The 12,166-nt window shown below is 39.5% G+C and overlaps 1 protein-coding gene across 7 annotated transcripts in view; it reads right to left on the bottom strand.

Moving 5' to 3' along the window:
* The window catches only part of LOC132845590 (microtubule-associated protein 4), a 61,033-nt gene that overhangs the window by 14,931 nt on the left and 33,936 nt on the right, over positions 1-12,166 (bottom strand). For 5 of the 7 annotated variants that reach the window (XM_060869674.1, XM_060869673.1, XM_060869675.1 and 2 more), the window contains 2 exons: positions 9,644-10,993; positions 1-878 (listed from right to left, as the gene is read on the bottom strand). The exon at positions 1-878 is cut by the window's left edge and continues 54 nt beyond it. In XM_060869674.1, coding sequence (XP_060725657.1) covers positions 1-878; positions 9,644-10,993 — 2,228 coding nt within the window. Of the gene's footprint in view, positions 879-2,811; positions 4,126-9,643; positions 10,994-12,166 lie in introns of those variants that run through there. The other 2 variants (XM_060869678.1, XM_060869679.1) reach the window with 2 other exon arrangements.

Here is a 12,166-nt window from a genome sequence, read left to right as displayed (position 1 = left end):
ATTAGTTGCCACAGGCTTAGGTGCTGCTTTTTTAGCCTTTTCAGTTTTCTCTTCTTTCTCCACTTTGGGAGATGGCTCTTTTTTCACCACTGTTGCAGCTTTTGTCTCTTCCACTGCATCTGTTTTTGGGGCTACTCCTTCCTTGGTGCCTGACCCAACAACTTCATTTTTAGCTTTGTCTTTTTCTTGCTTGTGAGCAATCTCAGGTTTCTCAGCTTTGTCCTTTTCATTTTTCCCATGAGACTCCTTGTCCTTTTCAGCATTATCATTCTCTGATTGCTCATCTAACTTATGATCAAGTTTTCCTTTCTCAATTTTGTCTTCTACTGTTTTGTCATCAACTTTGATCGTTTCTGTTTTCCACTCTACCTGTTCTACATTTTTCACCTTTTCCACTTTCACCTCCTTGTCTTTCTCTGGAGACAGATCCATCTTACCTTCACTAGCCTTTCTATCAGGAATTTTTTCGACTTGCTCTAAATGTTCAGCCTTTTTACTTGCACCCGTTTTTTCAGGTAGCTGCCCCTTTTCTGACTTGTCAGGCTGCTCAGTTTTGTTTGGTTTATCTGACTTGTCTACAGATGTCTCTTTGACTTTTTCCACCTTGTAAGATGCATCTTGCTTTTCACTATCCTTGTTTTCCTTTTTGTCTTTTATATCAGTCTCTTCGACTTTGGCCACCTTATTAAATGCATCTTGCTTGTCACTGCTATCTTTGCTTTCCTTCTTGTCCTTTATATCGGTTTCTTCGACTGTGATCACCTGGTCAGGCTTGTCGGTCTTCTCAACCTTGTCCATCTTGTCCACTTTGCTGAACATATCAGACTTCTCCAGACTCTCTTTTTTTTCCACATCTGGCTGGATTTTCTGCGTGTTGACTGTATAAAAAAAATGTAAACATATTGAATGTGGTATTCTTTTACAATGTGAAGAATAAGCATCCTAGACAATATTCCCAGCTCCATCTTTCTTGCAGACTGAAGAAAATAAAAATCATCTGTAATGTATATTTTGTCATATGCATGTATCTGTATCTTTTGTTTAAACATATATCCTTAATATATAAGTTTAAAATAAATCCATCTCCATAATAATCAGTAACAAGTTAACAAAAAAAAAACACTTTAGACAGAAATACACAGGATTAATTGGTAACAAAACTGCTTTGTTGCCCTCAGTGTTGTGTATGTTATGTTTGATTCTTCTTATTAATGAATAAAAACAGTGTTTAGGAAAGATACAGAGTACTTGGTTACAGATTAGCAGTGATGTATAACAAAAAATGTTTTGAGCTACAATTCCCAAGTTCTGTTGCTGTTCAGCTGTTGAGGCTTTCAGTGTAAACAATGACTCTGCATTTTCCAAATGAGTTCCTGAGTAAAACTGAAATTAGACAGTAAAGTAAAAAAATGCAGACTGGACACTTACTTAAAAATACTTAAATAATAATATAATAATATCATCATCATCATCATCAGATTGTATACAGATACACACCACACCTGCAGCCACGTACATGCATTCATGTGCACACATATGCCTGGCACGAACACAGATGGACAGACAGACAATCTAAGAAGTTCAGTCATCTGCTTTCCAATAAGAAAATTACATTGACCTCTGGACTGTGACCCCGAAAATGTTAAATTGTTTAGAAAAGACAAGCCGTATTCTATGCTTTACAAACTGATGCAGGTCAAAGCAAATCCCCTTATTATTGTGAGCCATGCTGGGGATTGTTAAAAAAAAGGCAAACATTAAGTGTGCAATAATGTTCCCTGTCCAGTTAAATAGGTCAATCCTTACTTAAAAAAAATAAACCAGACAAGCAACTGCAAATAATCTTGCAAGAACCTTTATGAGTATATTGTACACTGCATTTCAGTGTTCCATGAATTTGATAGCAAATTATTAGATTTTGTGATTTTAAAGGCTAAGAAACTAACTTGCTCTCCCCTCTCTCTCTGATGTGATTTGCAGTGATGTCATATCACTGATAACCGATAGAAAATACATACACCCAGACTGGCTGTTTCAGGATTCTCTAACCTCGAGACTGCAAAACTACGGCTGTAAAATTAGTCTTGTATGCCAGAAATCAAATTGTCTGTAGTTTCAAATGTCAAAGAACCACTTGACTAGCATACAGAATGACCAACTACAGGCACAGGCAACAGGAATAATTAAAGGATCATCAGAACAGACCCACATGACAAAAATGGTATGTAATTGGTTTATATCCACTGGCTGCTATTACTTGTTCCAGCAACTGGCTTATTGACTATACCTTGCTCAGGAACCCTTGCCAAACTGCTTGCTAATGAAGAAAGAGCATTCAGACAAAGGTTTTCATTATGCTGCAATAATAAAACCTCTGCTCACCAGTGAATACATACACAAACACTCAATGAGTGTAATCAAAATAGCAGTTCTTTCTGCATACAACACAATTCAAATAATCAATTCAAACTCTGACAGTAGTCTCAGCCTCAGGTCCACCTACAGAGTGACCTACTATCCCAGTCTAGCCGTTTAATACCTTCTACCTTTGGTGTCCCAGTATACTTTTGTCTTAATACAAACCCACACAGCAGTCAGAATAAACAAAAAGTATGTTATTATTATATCCACTTGTCTATACAGCTATCAGTTTTCCCTTTGATATATAAGCTAAACATGTTTACCTTAAAAACTGGACTTCATTATGACCAACACTTAATCACAATCTTAAAGGTTTATTAATATTACTAATACTAATATTGCAATCCATGTGCTATATTTAAAGCTTTGTTACAGGATTTCATCACCTACCCTCAAGTACAGGAAACAGACTGATGCTGCCCTCAGTACCGGCAGTGCTGCCATTAAGAGCTCGACTTGTGACAGGCACTGGCAACAGTACACCCTGGTCCTTGTCTACAATTGAACCCTCCGGAACATTCTCCATGGGTGAGAGTGGAAAGCTTCTGTTACTCTTGAATGATGGAAATGGGGTAAGATGAAGTGTTGTCCCAGTTCCGTTACGAGCTCCAGTAGCACAGAGGGTTGGTGGAGGTGTTGGGGGCTGATCGTCTGCCACGGTGAGTGAGCGTTTCATGCCCCCTGCATGAGGCCGACGGTGTCCTCCTACTGACGAGGTCAGCTCATCCAGCATTCCTCCGCCAGGGTACTTGTCTGGTAGCTGAATGCTAGCTGGCACAGACAAATGGGAACACTCTGACATGGCTCTCCTCATAGCCTTCCTCTGTTGCTCAGCTCGACCCATGAAACAAGGCTCAAGAACTTCGCCCTCCTCCTCACTCTCATTTGATGATCCCTCAGTCGCTGGTCTTCCACCAACACCTTCATCTCCACCCTCAAGGTAATTATCGTTAACAACTCCTATTACACAATAGTTAGGGGGTGCTTGAGGAGAGCCCAACATGGGGTTCGTCTCTGGACTGAGGCAATGAGGTGATGGATTCCATTCTGCTACACTGGCTGGCTTCAGAGACTCAAAAGGGGAAAGGACAGTGTTCTGTGAGGGCATCACACTGTTTCCTGCAGATTCTAAAGACACTGAGAATTTCCCAGGAGATGCAGGTGAGGGAGATGAAGACAGAGAACTCTCTATACTCTCCCCTACGCTGCTTAATGACATGCTACCAGGAATTGCACTTCTTCCAGGCACCTGCAGTTCTGACTCCTTTCCCATTGCTGCTGGAGGATCAAAGAAACACAGCTTATCTTCATCAGTCAGTCCCAGGGCTCGTGGGGTACCAGCAAAGCTCCTAGGAGCCCCAATGTCACCATGCTGCCAATCCCATCCCTGTGTGGCAGGGGGGGTGGAAATAGAAGAACCTTTGCATAGCTCACTATACTCCGAGAACGGAGATGCTGGCTGTTGGTTGGAGAGAGAGGACATGCTTTTCCTCCTCTATTGCTACCTAATCCTTATATATATTTTTCTTTGTCTTCTTTTCAAATGACCTTCTTTTTCTTCTGTGTTACAATATAATAGTTGAGATTTATCCCTTCTGGCTGTGGTCTTGTTTTCCACAGATTACAGTGTGCGCTGTTACCTCTCTCTCTCTCTGTACCTACGATCAACAATTCACCAAGAATCTGTGAGAATGAATCAGAGCTCTTTCTCCCTCTCTCAGACAGCCACTCACCCTCCCCATTTGATGGCTATTTTCCTGGCTCATGTCACATGGTTCTTTGTGTAGCAGCTTATTTGCTGCTTGAAAAAATAAGCTCCCTCCTTTTCTGAATAGCCCATCCCTTTTGCCTCACTCATTTTCTCCACGCTGGCGGCTTTATGCTCATCCTTTCCCCCTGTTCCACTTCCGCTTCTGAATGTTGCAAGGTCTATCTTATAATATAAATCATTGCTAATCTAATAACCTTATCAAAGCTCTTACCATTTCCCCCAAATAAAGTATTTGAAAGACTATTCATAAGAGCCAGTACACCTGCAATTTAAAAACACTTACGATCTGAAAATGATCTGAAAACCATTTTCAGTCTACAAATGCAACTAGTCAAACCACTAATCAATACACTGTGCTCAGAGCAATGACTATTTTAACCCCTCCAGATTAATCCGTTACTGGTAAACACTATTTCATAGTGTTTTAACTCCACCTGTGCATTCTCAGGCTACCAGCAGGGGGTTTTGCAAATCAGTGGTTCAAAGTCATATGCTGTCATGTTCAGAATCCTAAATTGATGCCAGTTATATTAGCGGCATTTCAGTGTACTCTGGTTGTGAAACCAGATGATTAGAGTACACTGCAGTCAAAGAGAGAAAGAGCGGTATGGGGAAAGGGTTAAACAAAAATGGAGGGAAGCCAAATGGAGGGAAAAAACAAAAATCAGTGAGCAGGATGAAGGCAAATTGAAGTTTGTTGTCTCTGATTTTGTCACGTATAGAGTCTGTTGCTAGACGCCCTGGGGAAGGTGAGTCAGACAACACTCGAAATGCCTTCCAGCAATAAAATTCATACCAACATGACAACAGTAAACCGATTTAAACACCACCAAAAAAAGACAAATACACTCAGGAGATATGGTGTTCTTAAACTGAAATATATTTTAGCCTATTCTTGAAGCAGATCTTTAGAAAAAGGCTGCCCAATTTACAGCCAAAGAACAGTATATAGGAAGACAAATCTTAAAAGATAATATACAATAAAAGGTAAGATGCCGTAAGAAAACCTTGTAGTTGTAAGGTGTGCAGTGCACAGTGTGACTGACCATATCATACAAAAAATCTCTCAGAATTGTACAGTGACTATATGAGAAGTAAGGCAAAAACATCTGTTTCTTCAATTAAAATAATCAAATCCTCAAAACTGTGACAAGTTAATGTACAACCAATTGAATTATTCATAGTAAACGTAAGAATTCAGGTAGACATAAAAAAAAGTGAGAGAGAGAAAGAAGCCACGCCAAGAGCCTGAAGGACCTGTACTGTCTGTTGAGGTTCTATGTTTAGCTCCATAACCCACCCACCATAAACTCTCCAGTGAGCTGCCATTATTTTCTTGGTCGCCCTGTTTCATTAAGTCTCCAAAGCAACCGCCTCCTGTTGCCATGACAACATGAGTCTTGTCATGATGGTGACTGCACATAGGGGGGTGAGTGTGCGGAGGGCTGATCTTGTGCTCAGACATGTTGATCTCAGGACGACAGACGATGAATAAGGACGCTCAGTGCTGACCATAAGACAGGAGGCAGCAGATAGTGAAATATATCTGTGGCTGTACAGACTTTGTTGGCTTGTTTTCAGATATTACCCTATTCCTACTGAGTGTTATTTACATGTCACCATTGACATCTAACGTCATTATTTTATTTATTTTATTTTTGTTTCACTTCCATTCAGGCATTTATTTTTAGATGGCAGGTGTCTACAGCGTTAGCACAGTGTTATATTAGATATATTATTATAATATATATATATTATATACATTACATTTTTGCAGACATATACAATGTATTACCTCAGTTACAAAATTAGATAGTTAAGAGAAGAAACAAAAAAATCAATACAGCAACAAAACCCCCATCCACCCTCCTCAGAAAGAATGAGAGAAAAAATAAACAAAATAATAATAAAAAAAATTAATTACAATAATAAATCTAAAGTGATTCTTAAGTAGACTACAAAATTGAAAAAATTAGACAGCGTCACTGGTGATGCAGCAGCTTTTGCTAGTCCAGCACAGGATTAAAGCCTGAAGGTTTTATCCCAACACGTAAAACCATATTGGTAAGCAAACCGGCTACTCTGAAATGCCTCTCTAGCATTACTATAGAGAGTAGAATGTTTATGAATAATATGTTTCTTATTACTGCATCAAGAATTAGAGTAAGAGCCATTTCATAGTACAGAATGTTCTTCCTTTCTCCTTGTACCACCCACGGATTTGGAGCCATCAAGTTCTAGTGCCTATTATAGAAACAAGCCCAAGGCTGGCTGATTTGCATATCTGCATAATTAGCACACTGATACTCCTCAATACGGCTATAAGGTTCTTTTTCTGGTTCTTTGTATTTGTTTTCTGAAAAAGACAAGTGAGTGGGACCCCCACCGCTGACCAAGCGACAAGACATTAAATTGCGAAGTTGGCTTTGCGGATTGTGAGCAGGGTCAGAAAAATAATGAGTATGATTAATGTGGCACGATTACAAGTAGACTGTAAACATACAGTACACTACAGTATACTACAGAATTTCTTGTGTATTGACGTACACAAGTACACAAGGGTTTCTTGTGTATTATTCCTAAATAGACTGCATCCCATGTTAACTTTACAAGGGCGACCTGAAGCTTAGCTTTCCCCAAGCCTAGTTCTTCAGCATCTGTCCCCATTACCAAGGAAAATATCAGCTGTTCTTCAGTTACCATAGCAACTAGCTAAGCCACACCTCTTATCCGAGGAAGGCTGCCTGCCGATGAGCAACACGAGGAGCTGACCTTCTCAGCTATTTTCTGGGTTTAATCTCTCTCGTTTAAATAACCTTTAGCAGAAGTTCGATCAAACCGCTGACGGTTAAATAAATGACAAGCCAATTAGGTAGCTTGCATTCACAGATGTCCCCTTACATATAGACTGCTATCTGTTTATACTGATGCATTCTATTTGCGTCAAAAAACTGACATGGATGTCTGGGTGATGACTAAAATGCTGGGGAGGGTGCAAGCACACAGCCATTTGGTCTCGCATTAAAAATAGTTCTGCTGAACATATCTACACCTGAGAGCCATCATTGGCGTAGAACCGGTATCATAGATTCCTAAATCCTAATCTTTAATCCCATAGAATATTTATTTGCATGTTGGAAGTCTGACACCGAACCCCGGTATCCTGTCTCCTCCTGTGGATAAATAGCACCCCGAGTGACACAGATCCTCCCAGGCAAAGAAAGAGCTGAAAATTACATAGGCAGCAGAGACAGCTGTGTCATAGTGCCACACCCCTCTCTCTCTCTCTCTCCCTTTTTCTTTCCCTCTCACACACTCACAAAAATGCACACAACAGAAACATACCGCATTCATAGGTCAGCATCTTAATATACAAACCTCAATGAAAGCACACTCGTCATCTATCTAAATGTTTGTAGGCATCTTTCACAACCAACAGTGCAACATTATACAGCACCACAGAAATAGCTTGTTGAAGTTAAAGGAAAGAATAAACCACCTTTATTTCCATTCTGAAATTGATAAAGAGCAAACATACAATAGACTTGAATAAGACCAGACAAAATTAGCATGGCACTTTTTCTAGTGAGGTAGTGATTTAATTATTGGCACATTTAAAAAAATTAAAAATAATTTCAGATACCTGGCTTCTAGCATCTACATACAGTCAAGTAAGGATGCCATATACCAGTATTTTGAAACTGAATGCAGGGATTTTGGTATTCATCAAATCCATAGTCTTTTAGAGCATAGAGCATTTTATGTAGTTTTGGTTACTTGTCTGGTTACTTGTCAAAGCCAAACGTATGTCCATGCATTTAGGCTACAAGGGCAAACCTTTATAATGTTAACTAGTTTATTTTAAATAGTGCATATAGGTGATAAGCTCTTGTAATAAACAAGCTCTTGTTTCCTGCTTAAGATTGTGCTTTTGCTTACTGAGTAGGATCAAAAATAAAAAAAGAAAGAAACCATGACCCACATGGCTGTGGGGTTACAGAGTATAAAAGGAAATGAAGATAGATAAGCACACTGAAAGTAGACTGTATCTTCATCTTCCCTGTTCATTAATCATAGATTTGCGCCTACTGGGGCTGTGTTTCTCTAAGCTATTTATAGGAGCCACATGCTAACCCAATGTAGAACAACTGTAAGTACAAAATATTTTATGCTTTATGATAACAGCTTAAAGTAAAACATAGCAAAAAAAAAAAAAACACTGAACATTTATACCATATTCATGACCAGTAAATGTGATTTTATTAACTAATATTATTTATTTCTATTTATGCTTCCCTGCTTCAAAAATTAAAACTGAAGTGGACAAGAGTGGGTTTTGATGATTTACAGCCGTAAGCTCTTTGCGTTGGATTTCCCTTCTGTTAAGGGCTGATACAGACTTATTGTCACGAGCAGACTGGGTAAGAGCTGTTATTGTCATGAAGCTACATTTGTCTGTACAGTAACTAATGTTTGCTGGTCTAGTTGGTTGCGGTCAAGTGCTGCTAGCAATTAATTCCTTGTAAGTTTTGTTTAGGATGTTTTATCTGTAAATGTAGGAATTTGCTGTAAGTCTGTTAGAGGGGGTCTACAAATATTTTTCAGAGCATATATTTTTGCTCAGTTTTATCACAATTAACTAAGAAATCCATCCAGATCGCTGCCATTTCTTAGCATTTGTTCTTTAGTCTGGCAATATATGCTAAAAAACATACATGCTTTTTTCCTATACCTGACTTAATTGATCTGAATGAACTCATTACTATAAAAACGTGAAATGCCCATTTATTTTAATTACTTTAATATTCAGAGGCCCGTTAAAAGCACAACAAATTGAAAAATGTAACAGTAAATATCATACAAATAAAGACAGAAAAATTAAAACCATTAATAACTGACTTACCTGAAGCAATTGATGTCCGTCAATGGAAGGATGGCATGATTACATGGAGAGAGGGGGAAAAAAATTCTTTTAGTTGTCCAAGAATGCACCTTGATAGGTATCATGTTAGCCTTGTGATAAATGTACAGTCAGTAATCATTCACTCAAGTCAAGAAATCATTCATTCCAGATCAGAAAGGAATATTTTGTTAAGTAGATCCAGTGAAGCCTAAGAAAAGAATGAACAAGACGTGTTCCTGTAACACTGCAAACCAACTAGCGTTTGGTTAGTATTATACACCCTGGATCACACGTGGTTAATGGGGATAGTTTTGCCCTACACATACACACAGTGCTTTTCTTTGTAGTGAGGTACCCTTTAAACACATAAGCCAAACCATGCCAGCCAACTTGAGTGAACCTGGATAGTGGGACATCCAGTAGGGGGACAGATGTGTTAGTGGCTGAGGTAAAGAGCCTAGTAACCCAAAACCCAGTGAAGCCAAGGCAAGGCTTGAGATCCAAGTCATGCAATGTGTTGATCCAGATTCCACCATTCAAAAACAAACCTTGCAACATGGCAGGCGGGTCCGTCACATGCTCTCGTGGTTCAGCAAAACTAGGGAAGAATGGTGGAGCAGCCGGGTTCAAACCAGAATTTTGTGGAGAGTGCAGTTTTGCTTCAGATGATGTAGGACTCTTTGATGAGGATGAACGGGACTTTCGGTTTTGCTTTGATTTGCCCTCTTTTGGCGTTTTGTTTTTTGGTGATGGCAAAGGAACTGGCACAGACGCCTCATAGGTAGTACCCTGCATGCCTGAGATGTCAAAGACCTCACTCTGGTTGTTCAAATTTGAGCCATTAAGGGACCAAGCAGTTTGAGATGGTGAGAATGGAGGAGCTGAGATCAGAGCTTCCATAGATGACCCAAAACCAGCTTTACCAGGAGTGGACATCAAGGGGTCAACCACAGGGGTATTATCCAAAACATGGGTTCCCAATATTGGGTCAATTAAGGATGACTCTTGTTCAAATAAGGCCTCTTCAAAGGCTCCCTCACTAGGCACAAAACACTGGGGATTCATCACAGACACATCAGGGTCAGCTTTACTCAATTCCACAGAGTGTTTAAAGGCATCTTTGGCACTACTCATGTCACCACTATCTGTTTCCATGAGCACATCATGGAAACCAGATGACACAGACAAGTGGCTTGTGGATGAAAAATCTGCTCCCCCACAGGGTAATGTTGCTGATTGATCTGCAAGGCTGGCTTCCTCTGGTGCCGGGGGAGAACTAGCTGTAAGTGAAAGTAGATCGCTAGCAAGTGATGATGGCATGAGGATCTCTTCTTTGTAATCCTCAGTAAGAGTAAGTATGCTTTGTTCACAAGCTCGAATATCTCCAGGTACTGGACAAGTTAATTCAGTTCCAAAATCATGAGATATTAGAGATGAAGTAGGGACAAAAGGCTCTGCATGAATTGCCCACTCTTCTGGAATTTTTTTACGGCTTTTGCCTTTCTTGATCCTTCCACCAGCCCAACTGACATCCTGATGCTGCCAGCCTTCATTTTGATCACATTCCTTGTGTGTCAGCATCTGATGAGGTCCCTCAAGCAGATCACTGTTCTCACTTTGCATTTCTAACTTACTCTTACTTTCTATTGGGTCAAAGACTTCATCCTTGGGCTTTCTTTTCTTCTTCTTCTTCTCTTTTTTGTGATCAGTACCCTCATTTTCTCTTTCATCCCTGTCCCCAAGACCACTATCTCTGAGGGACCACTGGTGGTCAGGGGCATCTTGCTGGCTCCCTGTTAGATTGCCTGCATGGCGACTGATCACAGTAGAAACACTGGGAGTGAAGGGCAGGTCAGAGGGATTGCCAGCTTCATCTGGCCAGTGGTCACCAAAGACACCTCATATGCAAAGAGGGAATAAAAATAATCAGGAAGTACTTTGCTTTTTGCTGTCCCTCTCAAATACACAGGCTTAATTTGATAACACTCAGCCTATGGTGTGTGTTCCTATTATACAGGAAGTAAATATTAGGCAACATAACACTTGTTTAGGAAGAATGCATGTTTATGTACATGTTTAGCAGAAAAACTTCAATAGTTACAATCACCTACCTTTTGTGCATTGATGTACAATTCTACCTTCGGATTGAGACTTTATTCTTTACTATAATTTGAACAGAGTGGATCTGTGTACTGTTTAGTCCTTGCTTAATGGGTCTCAGCTTTTGTAATTAATATTATTGTTAGTAGTACTACTACTATTATTACTAGAAAGAAGTTCGGTTATCTGGGTTGGTCTGGGTTTAAAAACAAGTTCCATCTATATGGTGCCTGTTTGCGCTGCAAACTCCATTTGCTCAGAATGACACATTTTTAATCAGCACGCCGACCGCCTTGCAAGCTGTGCTTGCATGTGACTCAAACCACCTACTAAAATATGACACTCACTGGCACCATTCCATTCTTCACAGATGTTACTATTGAACACAGAGTTCAGGTTCATTAGCATATTAGAATAGGTTCTGATAAGCATCCATCTTGTATATTTGTTTTTTTTTTTCCTCTGTATTTATACATTGTGTTGTGTATATACTGTATATTATATTATGTCTCTATTCTTTTATATATTTGCATTTCTTTCTCTTTTGCTGCTGTAACAGAGAAATTTCCCCATTGTGGGACGAATAAAGGTACATCTTCTCTTAGACTACACTAGTCTACACTAATCCAGATATATTTGAAAACGGAGTTTATGTCTAAAAACGCTCCACGTCCACATTATCATTTTCAAACGCTTTCCAAAAGTTGCTCATCCACACTGAAATGTATGAAAATGCTTACATCTCCCTACTGCACATGAGTAAAGCTTCGACCTGCGTCATTTCCGCTAGCCGTTTATTTACTTTCCGGCTCTCTGAAACTTTGCGGTAATGTTAAGGAAAGGCACTGAGTTTTTTTTTTTTGTTTGTTTGTTTTTTTTGTTTTTTTTTTTAAATGGACCGACAGTGAACATCACATGACTAAAAATGCTTCAAAGTATTCAAAAGCCTCTGTCTTCACAGTCCACACTAA

Source organism: Tachysurus vachellii, chromosome 5 (genome assembly GCF_030014155.1).
Source record: "Tachysurus vachellii isolate PV-2020 chromosome 5, HZAU_Pvac_v1, whole genome shotgun sequence".
Lineage (NCBI taxonomy): Eukaryota > Metazoa > Chordata > Actinopteri > Siluriformes > Bagridae > Tachysurus > Tachysurus vachellii.
The sequence above is the reverse complement of the archived record's forward strand: the minus strand, read 5'-3'. Positions and strand labels throughout refer to the sequence as shown.